Genomic DNA, 25,160 nt, shown 5'->3' on the forward strand with positions numbered 1-25,160 from the left:
TCAGTTCTGCGCCTGTGTGAGATGAAATGCCTTTCCATCCCAGCAGGTGGCAGTATCTGAACAGCCAATCAGAATGATCAGATGGCCCGACGAGCTCTGACGCCGATTTAACATTTCGAATCGGCCGGAAAAAAAAAGCCAACGAGGACCAACTTCAGCCGACGGTGCGGAACACACTGAGAAAGCTGTCGGCCAACGAAGAAAAACTGCCAGACGGCTGACCGTCGGCTTGGTGTGTTCCTGCCTTAACTTTTGAGCCATTGTCATATTATTGGTTTACATTCTTATTATTTTGAAGTGGTTTTAACCGACTGTGCAGGTATTTTTTGCGCTGTGCTGTGATCATCATGGGACTTCATGGAGTCTTTTTATGATTAATGGCAAGATTTTAAGGCCTTTAGTCAATCAAGTATATGCCTTAAACCCTAAGCACTTATGAATTAATTACTTTGTCAATATGGTTGAGTTGTGGGACATAAAGATGCACATCAATATTTGAAATAATCACTAATCTTCTTTGCTAAGAATGTTTTATCTTGTATTTTAAAGATTCCTTAAGAATTCAATAAAAACTTTTCTTTACATTTGTTTGCAGTTGTTTCAATTAAGAATGATTGATAGTATTCAGTATTGTGCTTGCAAGCGTTAATTATATGGATAATCTTATTGATCATTTAAAAGTCAATCAAATGTCAGAAGTACAACCTGAATTCTGGAAATGTTGGGATGTTTTTTAAATTTCAATAAAATGAAAACTAAAAGTCTTTCAAATCACATGAGCCAATATTTTATTCACAATAGAACATAGATAACATAAATGTTTAAACAGAGAAATGTTACACTTTTATCTACTAAATGAGCTGATTTCAAATTTGATGCCTGTTACAGGCCTTAAAAAAGTTGGCATGAGGGCAACAAATTAAAATTTGAAAGGATTCAGCTGGGAGAACATCTAGCAACTAATTACATTAATTGATATCAGGTCTATAACATGATTAGCTATAAAAGGGATGTCTTAGAGAGGCAGAGTCTCTCAGAAGTAAAGATGGGCAGAGCTGTGAAAGAGTGCGTAAAAAGATTGTGGAATATTTTAAAAACAATGTTCCTCAACGTCAAATTGCAAAGGCTTTGCAAATCTCATCATCTGCAGTGCATAACATCATCAAAAGATTCAGAGAACCTGGAGAAATCTCTGTGCGTAAAGGACAAGGCCGAAGACCTTTATTAGATGCCCGTGATCTTCGGGCATCGCTCATCGGCATGATTGTGCCAATGACATTACTAAATGGGCCTAGGAATACTTCCAGAAACCACTGTCGGTAAACACAATCCGCCGTGCCATCTGCAGATGCCAACTAAAGCTCTATCATGCAAAAAAAGAAGCCATATGTGAACATGGTCCAGAAGTGCCTTCGTGTCCTGTGGGCCAAGGCTCATTTAAAACGGACTGTTTCAAAGTGGAAAAGTGTTCTATGGTCAGACGAGTCCAAATTTGACATTCTTGTTGGAAATCACGGACGCCGTGTCCTCCGGGCTAAAGAGGAGGGAGACCTTCCAGCGTGTTATCAGCGTTCAGTTCAAAAGCCAGTATCTCTGATGGTATGGGGGTGCATGAGTGCATACGGTAATGGGCAGCTTGCATGTTTTGGAAGGCACTATGAATGCTGAAAGGTATATAAAGGTGTTAGAGCAACATATGCTCCCCTCCAGACGACGTCTATTTCAGGGAAGACCTTGTGTATTTCAGCAGGACAATGCAAAACCACATAATGCAGCTATTACAACAGCATGGTTTTGTTGTAGATGAGTTTGGGTGCTGAATTGGCCTGCCTGGAGTCCAATTCTTTCACCTATAGAGAACATTTGGCACATCATTAAATGAAAGACGACCAAGAACTCTTCAGCAGCTGGAAACCTATATCAGGCAAGAATGGGACCAAATTCCAACTCCAGGTACTCATACCCTCGATGCCCAGACGTCTTCAAACTGTTTTGAAAAGAGATGCTACACCATGGTAAACATGCCCCCGTCCCAACTATTTTGAGACCTGTAGCAGGCATCAAATTTGAAATGAGCTCATTTTGTGGATAAAAGTGTAAAATTTCAGTTTAAACATATGTTATCTATGTTCTATTGTGAAATATAGGCTCATGTGATTTGAAAGTCTTTTACTTGCCAAGACAACATATCTGACTTTTAAAATTGTTGTCTAATATATCTTATTTCTGTTTTATTTCAACTAATAAAACCTTTTTTTTTTTTTTTTTTTTTTTAATTAAAAACACAGCATTACATAGTCAAAATTAAGTCAAGCTAAATTTGTTTCTCATGATTTCAAAGATAAGGATTATTCTTAAATGCTTCCAATTATTTTGCAAAATGTATTACAGCTAACAAGTGTCCAGCGTGCAAGTGAACTCCAACTGTTTTATAAACATACCAGGATGCACCTCATAAAGTCTTCTAAAATCAACCCAGAGTGAATAGTTTTGTTTTTTTAACATTCCCTACATAATTCCCATACTTTCGTTTGTTATTGCATTGTTCTGATGCTTTTCCCATTATTTTAAAATGTGGAAAATTATAAAGAGTATCTTTGTCTCTATCAAAAACAAAATACACCACACATTTAAATTGAAATCCATAAAAACAATTTATTGTTTCATTTTACATCTTACAAAACAAACTCATGGGCTCACAGCACATAGACTGCCTTAGGGTGCACAGTTCATACCATTTTACAAAGATGTAGAAAAAGATGAAAAAGTGGTGGCTAGTATCATAAAAAGGCCAAGGCACTGTCAACGAAAGAATCAAAAATAAAAAGAAACTGTATCCAAACCACCAAAAGAGAAAGAAACGAGTATATAAAAAAAGAACAATTGCATGTAAAGCTAGGATTCTGGGTCTGACTAACCATGGTTAAAATACAGTACTAAGAAGACTTTGCTGAGGGGAAGAGCTCAACTGGTCTGTCTGTAAGTCTGAGATGAGTCTGTGCCCATGAACTATGCCTTTAAACACCCAATGTTTGCACCAGCTCAAGCAAAACCAACTGCTTTTCGCAAAGTCCCCTTATGTGGAACGAATCTTCAAGTGTTTTGATAGTCAGGCAGGACCCCCCACTATTCGAAAAGGAAAATATTTGGTTCTGTAAAAAACAAAGTTGTCATGGCTCAGAGTTTAATGCATTTCAGAGTCACTAGTATCATCCATCCCTGTCGTAAGAGGGGCTCGGCGCTCACGCAAACTAAGACACGCCCACATACTGCAGCCAGAGTGCTGATTGGTTGGCTGCACTGCTCAAACGCTGCTGCAAACACTTTATGAATGCTTAAGAGGCTAAAATTGTACCTTCAAGTATAATCAACTTCATTGACATTGGTAGCCCCTGCTGTGATGTACTGGTTGAGACTGTGAACAAAGAAGAGGAGGAAAGAGGACATTCAAATATCAGCAGAATACAGCCTGAGCCCATTCCTACTCTTTCAGATGACAGACGTACACTCAAAAAAAAAAAGAAAAGAAAAAAAGAGACAGATATTGTAATAATTCAACATTTATAAGCTATTATAAATTTTTACTAAATGCAACTGTGACTGTCATTACGCAAAACTTTGGACCAAAAAAACAAACAAAAACAATATGACTTCTAAATCAGAATTCTGCATTCAATGTTTAATAAATTAAATCAAATACCAATACAGTCTTTTATATAACCTAGATACCCATAACTAAGAATAAATAGCTAAAATTAAGCCTAAACCTGAACTCTTGCGCATTAATCTCTCATTTTTCAGTGCAAATATTTAGAAGTTGTAGATGAGAAAGGGCACAGGCTCAGGAGTTACAAGAGTGGCTCGAGACATCTGCATCATGCTTGACTCTCACTCTTTCCTCCTCTTCTCTATCTCTTTCAGTGAGTTCATATCATTTTCAACTCTCTTATTTGTCTTTCTCTGTATATCTCTACTTCAAATCGCTCTCTGCTCCCCCTCATCTTTCCATTCTCTTTGCTGGTCTGTTTCACCCTCTGTTCACTGTCTCAACTCTCTCTTCTCTCACTCTCCACCATCTTATCAGTCCTCGTTCTCACATCTTGCGGATCACCACTACTGTGGTGAGAACTCCTGCCAGGAAAACCCCAATAGTTTGCCATGTGGGGGTGCCAAAATAGGAGCGGATTCCCTCCTGAAGGAGAAGAAAGGGGATGTTTGAGATGGCAAGTGTGGAAGAGTATTTCATACAGAGCAAATTACATACTTTATTTAAAAAAAATACAAAAATCAATGGTATAAAAGAGCCGATGACAGATAAGAGTGATCCTATGATAATAATATTAATAAAGCTTTTAGAAGAAGGGGAAAAAATTGTTTAAAACACACCAAGTTCTTAGAAATGTAATTCTTTAAATCATTTTTAATAATAATAATAATAATAAAGTTTCATTAAATGATTAAAGAAATCTTGTAAACATACACATATTCATCATTATTTGTAAAAAATTTTGTTTTTTATTTAATTATTTTTACAAATATCATTTATTATTAATTCTGTTACATTTCTAATTTTCTATTCTGACATAATCAAAGCCAAATGGGTTTGGTAAATAATATTAACCAATAATTTCATAGTCAAACAATTAAACCAAATCCAATAAAATTACACCACCATTCAAAAGTTTGGGGTCGATACAATTTTTAAAACATTTTTGAAAGAAGTCTCTTTTTCTCACCAAGGCTGCATTTATTTGATCAAAACTACAGTAAAAACAGTCATATTTTGAAACAATTTATTTCTATTTGAATGTATTTTAAAATGTAATTTATTCCTGTGATGGCAAAGCTGAATTTTCAGCAACATTACTCCAGCCTTCAGTGTCACATAATCCTTCAGAAATCATTCTGATATGATGATTTGTCTTGAATGCTCAAGAAACATTTCTTATTATTATCAATGTGTGCTGCATAATATTTTGTGGAGTACTGCCTGAATATTGAGCTTCACATTACGGAAGTTAAATATTCGTGTTGTTTTATGTCTTTTGTTTATCGTGGTATCGGTTTATTTGGTAAAGGTCAGTGTGACCTGTGCGGAAAAATCACATCGACATTGACATTTCACATTTCTTTGATTTTAAGGAACTGACTGAGTGACAAAGTCCCTGTCACGGCTTACCCATCCACCCTGTTCCCTGATCCAGTTGATAACATGTTCCTGAATGTAGGACATTGTCCAGCTAATGATGGTTCTAATGATGTCAGGAATCTTGGTTGAAATAGCCTAGGAGTTTAAAAGTAATAAAGATAAATATTTAAAATATCAAAACAATCTATTTCAATATGAGACTGAGCTTGCGAAGGTCTTTACCTTGATGACAAGCCGGCACGCAAAGTAGAAAAGAGCCACCACCCTGCCCCAGTTGAACTTCCCATCAGAGAAGATCTCGCGGGCCACTCGTATGAAGACGTCTTGAGTCGGTTGAAGAGCAGAGTCATTTAACATCCTAAAGCAAAACCACAGTGAAGACGTATGGATGAGTTGCAGCACAGTGCCATCCAGTGGGCATTTCCGAGCACAGCAGGAGATCACCCACAAGCTGGACCCCTAACTTACCTTTGCAGCTGCATATTTCCATCCAGCTCATCTCCGATCTGCTGCAAACACTGCGCAAGACGTTTATGGCTGGGGTCACACAGCTCAACACCACCCAACTGACTCCGGGTTACTTCAGCATCACCATCTCCATGGCGACGAACACGCTCATAGACGAAGCTGCAAGACAGGGGCGAGATGACCGAGATAATGAACAAAAACAAAGAAAGTGGGAAATGAGAAGTGGAGAGAAGATGATACTCACTTATTGAGAAGTGCAGAACCCAAAGCAAGTATCTGGTCATTGCCAATGCCTTCAAATGACAGGGAATAATAATGATTAAAAACAATACGCTTGAAAAGACACTTACAGTAAAAAAGGAGCAAAAAAAAGTTCAATATAAAAAACAGTAGTAAAAAAAGGTTTTAAAAACACTCATGTGAACTTTAAAGTGAACAGACAAGGATCTAACAGTGGAATTGTCCCATACTGTTTGTTACGTGACTCAGCAATGAATAATTCTGCACACATTTGGTTTCAGTTTCCCGGTGAGAAAAGTTGATGTAAAGAAACTAACATGCATGAGTGGTCCTGTGGAGAAAGATTAACTTAACCTAAATCCCCCAGGCACATATCATAAATAACTCATTTTGACTACTAGTTTACATAGTTTGTAATATTCAAATAAAACTAAGGACTGTAAAATAACTCAGAACTAGATTGCTGACCTTAAACCTTCACTTGACATAAACACAATAAAACAGGCTGTCTCAAAACTAGTGAGCTGCCTAACTAGACAGCATTTGATACCTAGAAATTATGTCCAAGTAAGCAGGTTGGAAACAAAACCCATTTCTGGTCATATATCAAGTATGTAACCCTCTTTTTGTGTTTGGGTCATTTTGACCCATGATACACTGCTTGAAACACTGGTTAAAATACTTATTTCTTTTTGACATTTTGTGACTGTTTCCTCATTTGGGGTCATGAATATCTACTCTTAGATGTGTTTTGGAATGGATGTACAAATTGTGTGTGTACGATGGTGTTAAAGGGTTAGTTCACCCAAAAATGAAAATTCTGTCATTTATTGTGTTCCAAACCCATAAGACCTTCGATCATCTTCAGAATCGATCATCTTGTTTGTAATTTTATTTTTTTGTATCTCTATTCTATTTATTATTCTGTGTGTTGAGCTTGCTGTGGCATGTGAATTTCCCTTCGGGGATTAATAAAGTTAATCTAATCTAATCTCTAATCTAGAACACAAATTAAGATATTTTTGATGAAGTCTGAGAGCTTTCTGACCCTCCATAGAGATCCAACACAACTACCACTTCAAGGTCCAGAAAGGAAGGAAAGATATCATTAAAGTACTCCATGTGACTCCAGTGGCTTAAACTCAATTTTATGAAGTGACGTGTTCACGCAACAATGACAGCTCTCGCGTGAACACAAAACGCATGTGTCGTGAAGCTCCTGTGAACGCGCTTTCCAGATCAATATTTTTGTATGCAAAGTGGTAAATTATGTTTTCTGGGATAAACAAAGCACTCATGTCACTTCATAAAATTGAGTTTAAGCCACTGGAGTCACATGGAGTACTTTAATGTTGTCATTCCAACCTTTCTGGACCTTGGAGTGGTAGTTACGTTGGATCTCTATTGAGCAACAGAAATCTCTCAGACTTCATCAAAAATATCTTAATTTGTGTTCCGAAGATGAACAAAGGTCTTACGGATGTAGAAACGACACGAGTTTGAGTAATTAATGACAGAATTTTCATTTTTTGTGTGAACTAAGCCTTTAAAAGGTCAAACTGGCCCCCATTAGTTTTCCATTCACCAAATTTCTAAATTCCCGTCTTGGCAATTATTCATGTACACACAGCCAGTTATGTCTCAAGTGAACATAATCAGTTTGGGTAAAGAAATCATGATGGAGATCTATTTTATTAACACAGCAGGAGCGTTATAAAAGTATAGTTCACCCGAAAATTACAATTCTGTCATCATGTCCAAGACGAGATGTTATGCGGAACGACAGCCTCGGTGACCATTCACGTTCATTACATGGAAACAAAAAGCAATAAAACTGAGGCTGTTACACTGCCTTACATCTCTTTTTGTGCTCCACAAAAGAAAGACAGTAACACATGTTTGAAACAACATACAATTAAGAGGTCAAAGATGACGTCATTTTCATTTTTTAGGTGAACTGTTCCTTTAAATCGACAGCAACTCAACTCGAAACCTGAATATGACCAGCTATCGCTGTGACGAGTGTTTACTGCCCCCTCCTAAGGATCATACGATGATGTCACCTCTTCCAGAAATCAACAACATCTCAGTATCGGGCATGTGAGCACAGCGAACACGCGCGCACACAGGCTGTGTCTCAAAACGCAGCGCGCTGCCTATCTAGACAGCAGGCATCATCTGCGCGTTCTAAACAAATCGAAAGTTCGGAACGCTCCAGTGATGCTCGAGTGTTCGTTCAGAACGCGGATGATACTCAAATACTTGGTCTGGTTAGGCGGCTGACTTTAAGACACTGCAAAAGACGACTGTGGGTTGTTTGTTTGTTTGTTTATTCAGCTCGAGTCATTGTTGTCAATTAGCAGCTCTGAGCAGGGATCGTCCGGTGCTCGGTATGTGTACAGACATGTTTCAGACAGACAGCGGTGTTGTGACAGTGAACGGAACTGAGCAAACTCACAGTTTACCTTATAAATGAAGTCTAATCTACATTAAAACGCAAGTCTAGATGCTCGGTTGGGTATCTGAGATACGAAGCGAAAAACTGGCAAAAATCATAATCTGAACATAAAGCGGCACTTACCCGTATCGCCTCCACCCGACGGCGCTGCCATATTAGCATGAAAATAAGCTTCCGCTGCCTGCGTGACGTCAATCAGTGATCCAGAGGTAGGAAGTCATGACGGACAAGAGTCCGATGCTGCACGCTTCAAATACAACGGTTTAGAGGAAACATTTTTGACCCGTTTTAAAAATATCACTGATTTACATTACAAGCTTTCAGAATTTCATTGTACCTTGTGGCCATATAAATGACAACATCTGCATATTTTTGTTCATTTCATTAAGAAATTGCGGTGTTTTTCCTCCTCGAGTGTGAGAATCAAATTCTCCACGTGAGCCATAAAAAATCTGAAGTATCAAATGCGATACACAACATAAATGCAAATTTTTATATGTATGTATATGACAAATAATTATTCCCTTGTTACTCGTAACATTGGGATCTGTGGTTCAGATGTATGACAGTTGTTGGTAATTTAACGTTGGTAACTTACTAATGTTAGTAATAATTTCACCACTTAATTTAATCGATTTATACTCACTATGATATATGACTGTCATTGCAGTTTGTCTTTCTTTTTCCTACTCTATCTGTGTAGATTCTCATAGAAAATAATATTTGATGTTCCTGACGGCACACCAAATGATATACGATGGTACAAGCGAATTCAATACCTTCTCAACAATGAATTCAGACGGTAACATCAAACACTTGAAGAACACAATGTCATTAAAACGATTTTAAATGTAAAGAGTTAAATAATAAGTCTCGGATAAGAGACCAGTTTGAATTCAAGATTGAACGGTTAGCTCAGCCACGCCCACAATTTGTCGTCACATCCGCGAAAACCTCTCTTCCGTCCGTCTCGCGCATGTGTAGCTCTCTTTACGACTCTGCTGGCGAAGATGGCGGACGCACAGGTATGTGAGCTCAAACGGCGTGGTCATGAAAACCCGGTTGATTTCATGTTAAACTTCAGCTGAAAAGCCACAGATTCTGGTAGATGAACAGCGAAGAAACCATCATGGAGACAATGATGTCCAAATGGACCACATTTAGGACTAGAATACGCGTTTTTCCGTCTCAGGCTAACGGGTAGTTAGCGCTGTTGAACGGAAACGCGAGCGGCCTTTCCTTACCAGACGAACAGAACGTGACTTATTAAACATGCAACTGTTTATATGGACTAACGTTACAGTTGTTTTAAGAGAGACAGTTGGATTTAGTATGCAGAATCAACTTCGTCGAGTGATTAAAATAACTGAATTTGTCTGCAAAGCACTCCAGCACATGGATGGCTTTGCCTTGAGAGGTGAGGAAGGATATGCTACAGTTCCAGTAGCAACAGTCTCAATGTTACACGAGTCCAAAAGCCCATTTTTGTGGATTTGAACACATCCTCTGATGCTGCAAATGATGTTTTCTCACGATGGTCTTCCAAGTCTGCGAGACTCTGACGACACTGCCTTATGGCATCACTGATGCAGCAAACAATGCCTAAAATGTTTAGTTAAAGCCGTTTTGATGCTTAGTCAAAAGTGTCCATTAATCAGGCTTTTATGTGGTCTGTTGAACATTCATATCAGCATCCATACTGACTCTGTGCTTGTGTTGTTTCAGAACGAGAGGTCTTATCAGAAGCAGCCCACCATCTTCCAGAACAAGAAGCGGGTTCTGGCTGTTGAAGGAGGTGGCAAAGAAAAGCTCCCACGTTACCACAGAAACGTTGGCCTGGGCTTCAAAACCCCCAGAGAGGTGAGTTTGTGTTTGCATGAAAGTGTAACTTTTCACAGCAAATGATGTTTTCTCACGATGGTCTTCCTAGACTCCAGGAGAGCTCTGAGGATAGAGCCTTATGGCAATGCTGATGCAGCTGAATATGCTTCTGTTATGTAACCCTTATACTTATTTCAAATGACTAAAGTTCTTGTGCTTTACTTCCACAGGCTATTGAAGGCACTTATATCGATAAGAAATGCCCTTTCACTGGAAACGTGTCCATCAGAGGCCGGATTCTGTCCGGTGAGTCTTTGTAGTTCTTCTTGGAGTAATGGTAGTTTTAATGGGGTGCAGATGATGTTTTCTCACGATGGTCTTCTGAAATGATTTTGAAGATAATGCCTAATGGCTTTACTGATGCCTCCCTGTATCTAATTTTACTATATCTTTATCCCTTTTGGAAATCAAAGAAAATGTAATATCTAGCCACCAGTATCTACATATGTGAACTTATTGGTTGTCGCCTTTTTCCAGGTGTGGTGACCAAGATGAAAATGCAGAGGACCATCGTCATCAGGCGGGACTACTTGCATTACATTCGCAAGTACAACCGTTTTGAGAAGAGACATAAGAACATGTCTGTCCACCTCTCCCCATGCTTCAGGTAAAACTCATCCTGTGGTGCTTTTAAGTGCCCAAAAGCTTTTGTAGACCCTTTAGTGGATTTGAACACATCCTCTGATGCTGCAAATGATGTTTTCTCACGATGGTCTTCCAAGTCTGTGAGACTCTGACGACACTGCCTTATGGCATCACTGATGCAGCAAATAATGCTTAATGTTTCTCATTGTTTTTGGTTTGAGTAGTTTGGAAACTACAAAGTTAAATTTTTTTTTTTTTTTTCTTCTTGAACATCACTAATGTTCTCCATCTGTTTAGGGATGTGACTCCTGGTGACATCGTAACAGTTGGAGAATGCCGACCTCTCAGCAAGACTGTCAGGTTCAACGTCCTGAAGGTCACCAAGGCGGCTGGAGCCAAGAAGCAGTTCCAGAAGTTCTAGAACTGTTGTTTGAACAACATGGCTCCTCTGTATTGTTTGTGGGAAAGACAATAAAAATCTGTTCTTTAAATGTTTCTATTGATTTGCCTTGTATACTATTATCTATAATGAAGTTACTTTGCAAAAGCATCCTACTCTTATGCCCCTCAACATTTTATATTTTGCACGTCTCCTAACTGACCCAATTAAAATGGTCAGCAGAGATTATATACTTTATAAAATATAGTATTGTTTTGAATTTTAGTGTGAATGACGCATGTTCATGTAGATTATGAACTTGCTGTTAATGCATTTGACTTTGCTGGCCCAATACTTGTATGTCCCATCAGTACTAAGAGAACCATTCACATTTAGAACAAATGCATATTCTCACATTTTATGAATGAATACTCTACATTAGATTGCAGTAGGCCTAATGTTTGGCTGCAATCAATGTACAAAACGGGGGTGCAAATGGATAAGGGGGAAAAAAGGCAAGAACATTCGCGTATGGCGTGGTCATGTTTCGCACAATTAATACCGTGTATATCTAAAACTGTAATGCAGGATATTTAAGACAATATTGGCTGATTAGACGCAATACTGAGCTAAACTGCAAACTTTTTGCCCTGCTCTCTTCACCATTCCCACATCTGAGACCTCAAATACATAAAATATTTCCCTTTAAAAACATTAGTTTTTAAAGTAAGAGTAAAGGAAACAATGTACAGTACTTATTGAAACAACCAAGTACCCTTGTAAGACCCCCACCCCCATAAAAACACTTTACATTGGATCTATGAAAATCCCATAAGTGACCTATTTTGATCTCAAAAAGGTGAGTTGTCACTGAAAGGTGAGGAGTTTGCATCTATGCAGTGTTTCCCAACCCTGTTCCTGGAGGCACACCAACACTGCACATTTTGCATGTCTCTAATCAAACACACCTGATTCAAGTCATCAGCTCATTAGTAAAGACTCCAAGACCTGAAAGGGGAGTGTCAGACAAAGGAGACATGCAAAATGTGCAGTGTTGGTGTGCCTCCAGGAACAGGGTTGGGAAACACTGATCTAGTGATGAGTGCTAGATTATAAATTGTAAATAACGGTAATATCTCATTTGAAAACTTTACGGAAGACCCTTCCCTGGGATTAGGGCCAGCTGACCCTTCCCTGGGCAATAATTCTGATCTGTGAAAAAATAACGGGTCAGCTGACCCTTCCCTGGGTCCATCTCGAGATTAAAGTCACTAACATCACTATTTGATCTTGAAAACTTTCAATTTCTGACCCTTCCCTGGGAAAAAGTCGAAATAAAATGTTGATAATAAAGCTGACCCTTCCCATTAAATTACGAAAAAAAAACTCGTTAAATTACGAGAAAAAAGTCGAAATAAAATATTGATAATAAGCTGACCCTTCCCTGGGTTAAATTACGAGAAAAAAACTCGTTAAATTACGAGAACAAATTCGTTAAATTATGAGAAAAGCTGACCCTTCCCTGGGTCACTAATATCGATTCTGATAAAATGTTGAGCTGACCCTTCCCTGGGTCACTAAAGTCTGTGAAAACTTTAAATGTCAGCTGACCCTTCCCTGGGTCACTAACATCACTATTCTGATCTGTGAAAACTTTCAAATACGGGTCAGCTGACCCTTCCCTGGGTCACTAACAATATTCTGATCTGTGAAAACTTTCACGAGTTTATTCTCAACATTTTATCTCGACCCTTCCCTGGGTCCTAATTCGCTTTCTGATCTGTGAAATTTAACGAGTTTTTTCTCGAAATTTAACTGAACTGTGAAAGTTTTCAGAATAGTGATGTACATGACCCAGGGAAGGGTCAGCTGACCCGTACTGAACTGTGAAATTTTTTTATTATTGACCAAAACTCAACTTGAAAGCCCGATATTAGTGACCCAGGGAAGGGTCAGCTGACCCGTACTGAACTGTGAAAGTTTTCACAGATCGTAAATGACCCAGGGAAGGGTCAGCTGCCTTTAGCAATAACTTCAAACTACAACGTTTATTATTCCTATGTTTTGTTCGCCATCATTTATACGTGTATTTTTATTTTTTATTTTTTATTGAGATAACAAAAGGGGAATACAAAGACATTTGAATCTGTAAAACAATAAAACAAAATATCTTATTGGTTCTCAAACCTGTCCTGGAGGACCCCAGCCCTGCACATCAGTCTCCCTCATATATCGCACCTGATTCAACTCATGCGCTCATTAGTAGAGACAGCAACACCTGAAATGGGTGTGTCAGAAATAGGGAGACGTACAGAATGTGCAGGGCTGGGGGTCCTCCAGGACAGGTTTGGGTACATCAAGTATTTTGTATACGTGTGTGCACGCGTAGGAAACCTCCAGCAGATGGCGCTACGTCACTGGTGCTGAACACGGCAACAAAACACGTCACCTGCGTACGTCACGCACGCTGTCCGTGTTTGAACGTGGCGGCGCGAGGGTGTGAAAATTCGATAGTTATAACACTATATTCGGTGTTTTCCATGTCTGCACACCTAATGAGAACGAAACTTTCAACAAATAGTTCCATACTCCAGTAATTAATGCTTGTCGCGTTGCATATCTGCTCTTATGATTAACAGAACAGACATGACAGCCACGGTAAGCTGTGTACAAAGAGATAGCATTTTTGTCGTAAGCTAATAACTAACGTTATATAAACTGACTATTGCGATTTTGTGTTGATGATTTTATTCACTATTTGTCGACACAGGCTGATAATAAATGGAAGGGGCTGTTCAGTGTTGGAGAGGAGTTTGATGATGAGGTTTGGAATGTAGTTTTAGTTTTAAAATGTATTTTAAGGCATGTTAGTGCAGTTTACAAAACAAACTAAGTTTACATAGAATATTGATGCTTTTTTTTTATAGTTGAGTAATGCCAACATGCACGTTAAAACGAAATACAAATATAACGTGTGTTGTGTGTATTCATATTGCTATATTTTTAACTTTGTTTTTCATCTGTAGGATTTGCTTGAAGCTGATTGGACATGTCCATCAGAGCACACATCTTCTTCATCTGTGTCCTCACATGTGTCGGCTGAAAAATCCACTCATGTTCAGCAGAGACCTGTTAGCTTGTCATCAGGCGCTGGGGAAAATAGATCAGGATCTGTTTGTGTGGCGACTCTTCGAACCCCAACATGTGGCACTATCAGTTCCCCACCAGACTTCTCCATACCTTGCCATCAGACACTTTCTTCCTGCATTTCTTCCCTCCGAGCGCCTGTGTCCTCCCTGAAACCCTCCTCTAACCCAATAAACCCTGCACCGCCAGCATCTCTCAGTGTCCCGCAGAGAGACCTCACTCCTCAGGATGACTTTGATGACTGGGATGTGGATCTGGAGGAGCTTGATAGCATTCCTCAGATGGTTTCTGAGCCACAAAATATTTCACCACCACTGGACAACATTTCACCCCTTAAACGAATGAGACATTCAGCAGCAGAAGTGTCCTCCCATGAAAGGTTCGGTGCAGCCTGCTCAGTGTCAGTTGCACGGCCCTTAATCAAGCACCTCATTTGCTTCCAATGTCGAAGGCCCCAGGTGTCCATCTACCCCTATGCAGAATCCAAATCACATGCATATCCCTGCTACATTAGACTCACGATTTCCCAGACCTGTGACTCCAAGGCCTCCAGATGTGTCGCCTCAGTGCCAGAGGGGTGCTTCGACACCGAGGACACCACTGCAGCCCAGAGGATCTCTTTTCCACTCTGTGTCTTCTGCTATCGATTCTTCTTCCACATTTACACCTCGTCCTCTCAACACGCCTGTCCTGACCAATCACTTGGTCCAGCTGGTGTCTGCAGCCAATAAGACACCTCAGAGACCACAGAGCTGTATGATGCCAGCCAAAGCACGCCGTTTCCCTGGCCCAGCAGGAGCACTACCACAGCAGGTCAGCCAAGCATTAATTTAGCTGATTACTGTCAATGGCACACAGTATGTACTGCCCATTTCTGTTATTTAGTACATTGCAAGACTGTTTCTCACTAAAACTCATGTTGTTTATGTTTATTATTGTTCTGTAACCTAGAGATTTCCTTTGTTTTCTCACTATTTGCTTACAATATTCCTGATTTTTGTAGGTCAGTGGGCGGAGTCTTGATGACATTGTTGTGTCAGTTCCTCAGACACCTGCACATGGAGCGGTTGCTCGCCTAAAAAGCGAGGTATGTGAAAGTGGGACCTTCCACATTACAAAATTACAGTCAATAGATTTTAGGCTTGTGGTGTCATTTTATTGTGTTTTTATTCCACTTTTATTGTTTACTAAAACTTATCAAACCTTTAAAAGTAATTCAAATAAAACATACATTGTTAGATGGAAAAAAACTTATTTAAAATTATTAAAACTAAAAGAGAAATAAAAATAAATAAAAGCTAAATGGCTAAATAACATAGCAAAATTACTAAAACTAAAGTGAAGAGAAAAAAAATGATAAAAAAGCTAATTCAAAGTAAATTAAAGGGATAGTTCACCCAAAAATGACAGATTAATTACTCACCCTCATGTAATTATCTCAATAAGATATTTGTGATGAATTCTGAGAGCTTTCTGTCCCTCCATAGACAACTACACAACTAACACTTTGACGCTTCTAATAGTTTATAAAGAGATTGTAAATCTAATTCATATGAATTGAGCAGTTTTGTCCAAATTTTCTGAAGACACTCAATCACTTTATATATTGAACAGATTGAATTTAAGATTTTATTTAGGATTGTCAGATGTAAACATTGATCAGCGAATATAAACAGAATCTCATCCGAACCTGAATGATAGAATAAACCTCTTGCTTTAGCTCAAACGTGCTGCGTAACACGAGAATGAACCTCATTGGTTCTCGCATGTCATGTGAACATGCTTGAGCTTTCGTTTACCACAACTGATGTGTGAGATGATGAATGTTTATATGTGAATGAAAGCCTAAATTCAGTCTGTTCATCATATAAAGTGGTCATGTTAGAAAATTTGGACTAAACTGCTCGATTCATATGGATTAATTTTCCGATCTCTTTATGAACTTTTTTGAAACATCAAAGTGTCAGTTGTGTAGCTGTCTATGGAGGGACAGAAAGCTCTCAGATTTCATCAAATCTATCTTAATTTGTGTTCTGAAGATGAACGAAAGTCTTACGGGTTTGAAACAACATGAGGGTGAGTAATTAAATTAAATTATGTTAATTAATTAAAGTTTATTTTTGGATGAACTATCCCTTCAATAAATGATAAGAGTATATAAATAATACTAAAATAACACTGGTTTGTTCCCAATGTACAGAAATTTTTATTCCAGGATTCCTTATAAAAATAAACACTACTTATGAGTAAATAATATATATTTTTTATTTGTTTACTTGTTTGTTTAGATGGACCTATTTTCGCTGATTTTAAAAGAAAAGACAACTAAAATCAGTCATTTTATATGCTACAGGTGAATTTAGGCATCTCAACATTATTAAATCAGGGTTCCTACGCAGTTTGGAAAGGTCTGGAAAAGTATGGAATTTGAATTTAGTATTTTCCAGGTCTGGAAAAGTATGGAAAATCATGTGTTTCCAGACAATTTCCCCCATTTAGTTTTCTGAAATATAGAATTAAGATAAATCTATCAGACAAGCAGAGTGATTTCATGGCAAAGTTTAGTGATTCTCAAACACATCTGAATGAATTAAAGGCATTCATTATGCAAAACTGTTTCTTTACTATAAGCCAGTCTGTTTTGAACTTCACTAATCACTCAAACCAGCAACACATTACAGTATCAAACTGATGTGTCAGAGGTGAATATGTCTAGATTAAAAGTAGGGCTGCAAAAAAAAAAATACTATTATTTTGATAAGCGATTATTCGAATGATTCTTAGAATGGTTAAGTGATGATTATTTCACTGATTAATCGATATGTTTGATTGACTATTAAATTACAGTTGTGTTACAGTGCCCCACTGGTCAAACTGCATTATTGCAGGCCTTAAAAATAGGTCTTATGAGTTCAAACGACTTTTCGTCAACAAAAATATTTGTCCACAGCTTTTTATTGTTATATATATATATTTTTTTTTTATTGCCCACATTGTCAATAATCATCATTTCAGCCCAAGTTATAAAGCATTTTAGGTTTCTTCTCATCATGCAAGCACGTTATCACTTTGAGAAAACCAATGGGAAAATTCCTGAGAAAATACTTACAGTTGATTGTACTATATACCAGATATAATGCTGTATAATGAACCGTTTATGTTAAAATAGGGTCTGAGTAATCTACAGAGAGGTTTGGAAATTTGAGTATGGAAAAGTATGGAATTTTGAATTTGAAAATCTGTAGGAAACCATTAGCCAATACCAGTAAATTAAAACGGTTCAAAATTCATTGGTAATCGATATTATATATATGTTCTTTTTCTTACCATTTCGTTTTTATTTTTTTTACACCCTACAGTTGTGGATTCACTGACACTTTCACTTTCTCGCACATACTCTCAAACTTGCACTCATCAGACGGGGTGTCCGTTTTTCTCAGCAGGTCTCCTGCTCTCAGGTGAGCGAGGATGAGGAGTTCAGCAGGGGTCCGTGGGCAGTGATGAAGTCTGAGATGGGATTGGATGAGAAGAACCCTTCTTGCTTTCTTAATTCTTACAGTGTTGCCATGGTTCTCCGCAAGGTGAGCTATTTAAGTCTCACAGCACACTGTGTATTTAAATTGGATTATTTGAGTGTTTGTGCTTGGGATAGAACTTTGTTAGCTTTCAGATTTCTTCGTTTTATCCAGATTTGCACAATAAATATTTGTATTGCTTTTTTATGCCTGAAGTGGAAGTTCATGACAATAATCGGGACAAATGAGAAGTCTCAGCTCCCTAAATGATTAACACAAACATAATCACCGTTGTCATCAGTCACCTTAAAGTGATTATTAATGTAATTTTAATGTGTTTTGCCCAGTGTGTCATAACGATCCTCTGCTAATGGTACACGTGTGTTAAATATTCATTAGGCTGACAAATGCTGATTAGCTTTTCACTTGATTCATTACCAGTGGCCTTGAGGCTGTGCTGCAGCTTATGTTTTTTTTTTTCTCTTCTTTTCTGTTAATCCTTTTTTTTTGTGCTTATTTGTGACTTAAATCTTTCTCACTCCTCCAGGCTGCTCTCAGGCAGCTAACTAAGAATAAGGTCCCTAACATGGCTGTTGTCTTGAAGAGTATCACACACACACACGCAGATGCAAAGGCCGTCTTCAGAGATCCCACAGGTACTACAATTAGGGTGTAATGTACACTACCAGCCAACTCTATCTATCTTGTTAAAAACATAGCTTACTGTCTCCATGGAGATATGGATGACCGTACCCATCTGTCTCAAGTTCTCTCTCACCCTCATACAATCACTGTTATTGTGAAATCAGGGGGTCCCTGACTGAGCCGGTGTTCCTGGTCTGATTGCACAATCTTGTTCCTAGAAAAGTCTTTTTTGACTTGTCTTTTCTTGTTTCTCTTTCTCTCTGAAGGTGAGATGCAGGGCACGGTTCATCGTCGCCTGGTGGAAGACAGACAGGGAGAGCTCAAGACAGGAGCTGTGTTACTTCTTAAACAAGTAACTATCTTTTTGACCTCATTATAAGCTATAACATGAAATAATATGCACTTAAGATTACACCAGAAATTGTTTTACTTTACTCATTATTATTTTAATTTATTACTCTGAGCCATGGCTTAATGGACAGTACATGTTGAGCCGTAGTGCTTATGTGGGCATTACGAGATCAGGCTCGCAATATTTGCAGAACCCATTGTGCACGCTTCTCTATCGTTTCCAGTCCTCTACTGTGTGTCTATCCAATAAAGAGACAAGGAGTCCATAGATTTCTAATTATTTTTTTTAAAGGTGGGTGTGTTTTCACCATCACACCGAAATCACTACCTGAATGTCACACCCAATAACCTTCTCAAGATATACCCACCTGATGGGGTCTTCCATAACTCCCAGCCATCCCACCCTCCACCGGTGAGTCACCTTGTTCTGTTCTCCAGTTTATAATTGTTTTGTATTTTGCATTTTCTGTGTTGTCTTTTTACAGGTGTTTGAGTCTAATTTGGTGGTCTCCAGCATTTTGTACCTGTCTTGAGGAGATGCTTCCTTTTTTCCAAAATGTTTCTCTATTAAACTATTTGTGTTTATCATTTGTTTTTTTTATTTCACCCCTGTTGTGCCGCATACAAGCAGGAGTTTGCATTGCGTAGTGAACCCAGCAGGTCTGCAGGGGGCCCGGTCTCTCAGATGGAGCTCCACTTTGATGACGAAGATGAAAATGCAGTTGAGGAAAGTCGGGCTGCTGATGGTTTAGCTGTCTCTAATGACCTCTGTCGAGCATCTACTGTGTCAGGACCAACAGAGGACACGGCATGGGACAAAGGTGTGTATGTTGGAGACAGTTTTGTCAATTAAGCAATGTCACACAAGCAAGAGTGCTGCTGTAGTCATGAAGCGACGTACCGGCTGAAAGCTGGTCTGGAACATAGTATGTGAGTTGAGCGGAGAGAGTCCCAGCTATTAAACACTCCAGCTTTGCTCCAAGTTTTGCATTTCCACTGCTGAGAAAAACTGCTCTGGGGTCCATTTCCTGTACAGTGATGTAACCCGCTGCTTAACCACTATAATATAATGATGATTAGTTGCTTACTGTGCTCAAGAGCGTGATCCACATGTCATACTAACAAGAATCTGTGTTTCAAACCACAGGTCGAAAGCTGTAGTTCCAACCACACACGTTTACGATGCTGTTTGCGAATGTTTGTTGAATCTCTGTTTTTGGGGAAACGCTGAATTCGCTGAACTATGTTGGCAATGACATAGTTAGTGACCATAGTTGTCTAATAATGATTTTGGGAAACACACCGCTGAGCTTTTCTGGAGTGGTAAGGAAACACAGGTGTGTTGGGAGGAAAAAATTCTTGCTCCAGGAGAAAACAGACCTTCACAGAAAACAAACAAGCAAAACAAAAATGCTCTGCTTCCACACTCACATACTCTAGTCTGGAATGGCACAGACAAGCAGAGTGATACTAGCAGCACTCTTGTGTTAGAAATGGCACTTCACCATTTAAAATAGGATCAGAACCAACAATTGTACTTTTTGGATGGATGCATTTTGCCAGATCCATTTAAATTTAGTAAAGAATTTCTGTCATTAATTACTCCCCCTCATTACTCCAAAACTGTAAGACATTTGTTCATCTTCAGAACACAAATTAAGATGTTTTTGATGAAATCTGAGAGCTTTCTGTCCTTCCATAGACAGCTACGCAACTGACACTTTGACGTTTCAAAAAGTTCATAAAGAGATCGTAAAACTAATCCATATGAATCGAGTGGTGTAGTCCAAATTTTCTGAAGAGACACGATCACTATATGATAAACAACAGATTTAACCCCTTAGCATTCCTGTAAAATTTGCCTAAAACAGCAAAAAAAAGCATACCCAAAGTAAATTGCATGCTGTTCTTGAACCATGTGGAGTATATGCATGGTTTTGGTCTCTTTTGAAAGGTATGTGCGTTACAGTTGAACGCTAACAATTTAATTTAAGCTTTTATTCACACACAAACATTCGTCAACTCCACTTCCATTGTGGTAAGCGGAAGCTCAAGCATGCTTGTTTGATGTGCAAGAACCATTCTCGTGCGACGCATCACATTTGAGCTAAAGCAAGAGGTTTGTTCTTGTTTGTCATTCAGGTTCAGTTGAGACTCCATTTATGTTTGCTGATTTATGTTTATATGTGAGCAAAAACCTAAATTCAATCTGTTCATCATATAAAGCGATTGAGTGTCTTCAGAAAATTTAGGCTAAACCGTTCAATTCATATGGATTAGATTTACAATCTCTTTATGACCTTTTGTCAAGCTTCAAAGTGTCAGTTACGTAGCTGTCTCAGATTTCATCAAAAAGATCTTCATTTGTGTTCTGAAGATGAACGAAAGTCTTGTGTGTTTGGAACGACATGAGTGTGAGTAATTAATGATTCATTTTTGGGTGAACCATCCTTTTAAGCTAATTTAAGTCATATTCAACTGCCTTGACATTCTAAGCAGCATTGAGGAGGAAAACATTGTGCCGTGCATAGTGGGAATCAGATCAGCATCCTTAGAAAAATTGACCATGTATTTACTGTAGTATCATTAATGTTAGTGACTATGAAGCTCTGTCAGGCCTAGGATGACCTGATGCGATTTATATATTGACCAAAATTGAGCGTATTGTGATGAATTCTTGCTTATTGCACACCACTAGAGCCGGGGACACACTTAACGTCTAGCTGAAACATTCTACAACTGAGCTCAACACACAAAGACTGTTTACTTCGACTGAAAAAAATTTAAAATACTTAAACGCGGCATTTAAACACCGACTAACTCTATGCATTAGGGCATGATCAGTTGTAAGTATCAAATTACATTCATAATTGGCCTTACAGTCGTTAATTGTGTCCCTGGATTAATTTTCATTTATACATTTTTTCACATTGTTTATGCTTTATTTGAACATACATTAAGAATAATGCACTTATCTTAATGGCTTTTATCACACAACTCACTAGAATATATTAAGTTGCAACCAATAATGTTTTATCTTCTAAACAGTGGGTGGTATGCTGTGCTTATTTGATCTGTTTGAAATGAGATGGGGAAAGAAAATTTAACTTTAACAGCTGTTCCAATGTCTTTGAACTGTGGAGAGTGTATGCATTTGAGTATTAATCTTTGTTTGTGAATGTTTCTTTTCTTAAGATGACCTTGATGAGCTGCTCGGGGAGTTACCTGTGGAGTCATATGATGGATTACATTGATCACTTTAAATACAAAGTATAATTGTAGAACATGTCTCATATTAATACATATTATGACCATACCCACTATTAAACAAACACCTACTAACCAAAGACATCACTACTTTTGTTCAGTTTTTGTGTAAACCTTTGTAAATATGTACATAATTCTATATGCATAAATTGAAGAAATAAATTCCCGATGAGACCCGTAAATGATGTGTTCACTTCTTGAGTCTTGCTGACAAATGCAACATGCTTTTGTAGGTAGTATTAGATGGGTTGAAAGAATTTGTCTTTAAGAATCAATGTTAATTTCATGCTGAAATTAGCCAGTAATCTGATGTGTTCTTTTTTGGCAAGCTTTCCTTGTGAATTTTAATCAGCCATTAAGGCTATACTTTGCCAGCTGGATTCCTCCTTAAAGGACTTGAATGGCATAATTAGTCATTTCTGGTGTGCTAACAGAGTGGCTGGCATAATGGGGTTTGTTCACGCCGTTTAAAAGCTTTTTCATGTCTTACCCTAAGACATCTTGAGTGGTTGACGTGATTTGATCACTTCATTGATTATAATTGGGAGTCCCAGCTTGTTACTTTGTCTTTCACTGCCATCTTTTAATTTACATTTTTACCTGTCTTGATTAATCTTCATATTTTAAGAATTGCTCTGTACTTTCTTGGTCTCACTGTCTCAACAGCATGTCGCTCTGTGTATTATTGGTTTCTCGATTAGGTGTATTCACTGCAGTGAACCCATTATAAAGTCATAAAGGTGCAATTACTTCTTCAGTCTTCCCTGGCATACCTTGTGTCTAATAATTTATTGGTTAAATATTAAATCCCCTGTCCTCCCTGCATAACTTATAAATTGGGCTGGAGGTGGGTTAGATCTATCAGCTGGGTGTCTTACGCTGTATCTCTCTCTTTTTTTTTTTTTTGAGTGAGATAGATGTATTTTTATATATATATTACATATACACATACACACACAGTAATATGTGATTTAGCAGGTGCAGATTTAGTTTATCAGGCTAATATTTGGACTAACTAATTAGTATTTACTGTTAATCTGCATCCGAAAGCTCTTTGTTTCATCAAAATCTGTCTCATCTTTAAATGGCCAAATGCAGCATTAACGGCTTTTGAACTTTGAAGTTCTCATAGGCATTTTCCTCCATTAATAAACCTGTTCTTGCTGCTTAGTATTGAGCTCAGAACAAAGACGGGATCTGATCTAATCAGTCAGCATGTCACAGATGTCTCTTGTTACTTGGTGAATGAATGTGTGAGTTTTATCCGGGGCCCAGAGGAGGAGTAATCCATGTTTAAACTTTGTTCATTACTGCAGCTGAAGGGGCACAGGGACCTTGCCTTATTCGCTTCATTAAGTCATTAACAGTCTGGAAGCCCTACAGCTGTCAACATTTTGGTGGCCTCCACAGAGATTTTGGTGCGAGACGAGCTGTGAATGGCATATATGAATGATGGAGGATGGGGATTATCAGTAAATGTAATATGGCAGCCATCATTTCTAATATGTCCTCTTTCATTTGGACTCTATCCTCATGTTAATTTCTTTACTAAAGGGATTTAATAGGCATATTGCATTGACTTATTTTTCTTTTATAAAATGAGAGATTTGTTCACTTCTCTTTAACATTCTTGGCTCGTCTAGCTTCCGTCGGTATGAACCACCCCAATAATCTCTTCTAGATAGTTATGCAGGCATTTTAAGCATTAATGCATGCTGTAGGATGTGTATCAGTCGCTAGGGGGCGACGTGCGCACTAATGATCAGCCTCCTATTGAAGCGTGTTTACCGAGTCATTCCTCCATGAGGTCTTTAGCTTAAAGTCCATAAAGGCGTTAGTGTTTCCGACCTTTTTCTTTAGGTCTTATTAATTTGCCTCGAGTAATTAACACACTTGAACGAAAGCCAGATTTAATCAGTATTGGGTCTTCTCTCAGTTTGAAAAGCTCTTCATTGTTATACATGGAGACACCTGAAGGATCAATCACCCAACTCTTCAGCATTGATTGGAAGACCTTCACCATTAGAGACGCCATCTTGCCTCTTTGAACGCGCCAAGTATACACACTTCTCATTCATTTTTCTCCACTAAATTGTGAATATAATCTTCTGGTCTAAATTATTATTCTAACTGGACAGGTGTGTTCTCACTGTACTTTTAATTTAGGTCTCATGATGTGCAGTTAAACGGCTGCTAAGAGTTATGAGTGACCCTGCCTGCTGTTGTCTTTAACTACTTGAAAATAACAGGTAAAATACAGCTTCTGTCTTTATACTTGGAGAAATGATCATGATTATCAGCAGCTAGAGCAATACCTGAAAACTTATTTGTTAATTTTCATGTAGTTCAATTTGATATACTTAAACTAAAACTGCAATACAAAACAGTAAAAAGACCAATTAAAAAAAGTTGCATCATTTTATTAGTTAAAATAATATACAACTAATAAAAATGACAAAAAACACAGTTACTAAATATTTAAAGTTAGAATGAAATTGGAAAATGTAAAAATAAAAACTAATACAAAATATTAAAAACTACTAAAATTACACTGGATCAAACTAAATTTGCTTTTCCAGAGTGAAGTAAAGGTTTTTGGTAGGTAGGAACAGATTATTACCGTGATTTTGCCAAGTAAGACATTTCAATCAACCAATCAGATTTGAAGGTACAAGTTTACTGTTTATGTCAATTTTAGGCTTGCAACCAGGGTTAGGTGCTTCTACATCAATGTTATTCACCTATCTTTCCCCTCTGATTTTATGGATAAGTTATGGGTAGGATTAGGTTTAGGGATAGGCATAGGGTTAAGACTAAATTTTCAGACTGGAATGTTGTTCCAGGATCAACAAAATGTGTCAATCCAGGAACATGTCTTATTTGGCAGAACCATGGTGACCGACTATTGTTAGCCAGCACCCCTGCTTTTGAAAAAAACAGATGCAGTTCATGAACCCTTTGCACTAAAAGCATAAGTATGGTCTCATTTGAAAGCAGACACTTTGCAGTTTATTGTAAAGTCATAATTAAGAAGATAATTAAAAATAGCTTAAAATGGCTAGTTTAGTTTTTATG

At 38.0% G+C, this 25,160-nt stretch overlaps 4 protein-coding genes and 4 non-coding genes across 10 annotated transcripts in view; 7 read left to right on the plus strand and 1 right to left on the minus strand.

Annotated features, from left to right (window-relative positions):
- Positions 1-2,635: 2,635 nt before the first annotated feature.
- baxa (BCL2 associated X, apoptosis regulator a) lies at positions 2,636-9,236 on the minus strand. Of its 3 annotated transcripts, none has more exons than XM_048196667.1 (8): positions 9,095-9,235; positions 8,653-8,767; positions 8,439-8,562; positions 5,862-5,910; positions 5,618-5,776; positions 5,372-5,507; positions 5,180-5,284; positions 2,636-4,192 (listed from the first exon to the last, which is right to left on the minus strand). In XM_048196667.1, the coding sequence occupies exons 3-8, from the start codon at positions 8,467-8,469 to the stop codon at positions 4,094-4,096; spliced, it is 579 nt and encodes a 192-aa protein (XP_048052624.1). In that variant the 5' UTR covers positions 8,470-8,562; positions 8,653-8,767; positions 9,095-9,235; the 3' UTR covers positions 2,636-4,093. The 3 variants fall into 3 exon arrangements, with proteins under 3 accessions (XP_048052624.1, XP_048052640.1, XP_048052629.1); XM_048196683.1 differs by lacking the exon at positions 9,095-9,235 and adding an exon at positions 8,962-9,086; XM_048196672.1 differs by lacking the exon at positions 8,653-8,767 and having other exon boundaries at positions 9,095-9,236.
- rps11 (ribosomal protein S11) lies at positions 9,186-11,272 on the plus strand. Its single transcript, XM_048196694.1, has 5 exons — positions 9,186-9,340; positions 10,041-10,175; positions 10,367-10,442; positions 10,674-10,803; positions 11,079-11,272. The coding sequence occupies exons 1-5, from the start codon at positions 9,326-9,328 to the stop codon at positions 11,200-11,202; spliced, it is 480 nt and encodes a 159-aa protein (XP_048052651.1). The 5' UTR covers positions 9,186-9,325; the 3' UTR covers positions 11,203-11,272.
- Positions 9,829-9,911, plus strand: LOC125250635. Its single transcript, XR_007180823.1, has one exon. It is a non-coding gene; the product is annotated as a small nucleolar RNA SNORD35 (small nucleolar RNA).
- On the plus strand, positions 10,212-10,297 carry LOC125250642. The gene has a single exon (XR_007180824.1). It is a non-coding gene; the product is annotated as a small nucleolar RNA SNORD35 (small nucleolar RNA).
- Positions 10,489-10,566, plus strand: LOC125250647. Its single transcript, XR_007180825.1, has one exon. It is a non-coding gene; the product is annotated as a small nucleolar RNA SNORD35 (small nucleolar RNA).
- On the plus strand, positions 10,885-10,967 carry LOC125250630. The gene has a single exon (XR_007180822.1). It is a non-coding gene; the product is annotated as a small nucleolar RNA SNORD35 (small nucleolar RNA).
- A 2,268-nt stretch (positions 11,273-13,540) lies between the features above and the next one.
- Positions 13,541-22,267, plus strand: hrob (homologous recombination factor with OB-fold). The gene is given in 11 exon segments (XM_048196703.1): positions 13,541-13,818; positions 13,931-13,984; positions 14,187-14,741; positions 14,743-15,120; positions 15,311-15,394; positions 17,751-17,888; positions 18,370-18,478; positions 18,734-18,819; positions 19,111-19,230; positions 19,447-19,639; positions 22,014-22,267. Coding segments are annotated over 11 exon segments (1,788 nt in total). The 5' UTR covers positions 13,541-13,806; the 3' UTR covers positions 22,073-22,267.
- A 1,276-nt stretch (positions 22,268-23,543) lies between these two features.
- Positions 23,544-25,160, plus strand: part of asic2 (acid-sensing (proton-gated) ion channel 2) — a 432,822-nt gene continuing 431,205 nt past the window's right edge. Inside the window, exons 1-2 of the mRNA XM_048196722.1 lie at positions 23,544-24,142; positions 24,252-24,334. The gene's annotated coding sequence lies outside the window, so the exon portion shown is untranslated. The remainder of the gene's footprint in view (positions 24,143-24,251; positions 24,335-25,160) is intronic.

This window comes from Megalobrama amblycephala, linkage group LG1 (assembly GCF_018812025.1).
Source record: "Megalobrama amblycephala isolate DHTTF-2021 linkage group LG1, ASM1881202v1, whole genome shotgun sequence".
NCBI classification, from domain to species: domain Eukaryota; kingdom Metazoa; phylum Chordata; class Actinopteri; order Cypriniformes; family Xenocyprididae; genus Megalobrama; species Megalobrama amblycephala.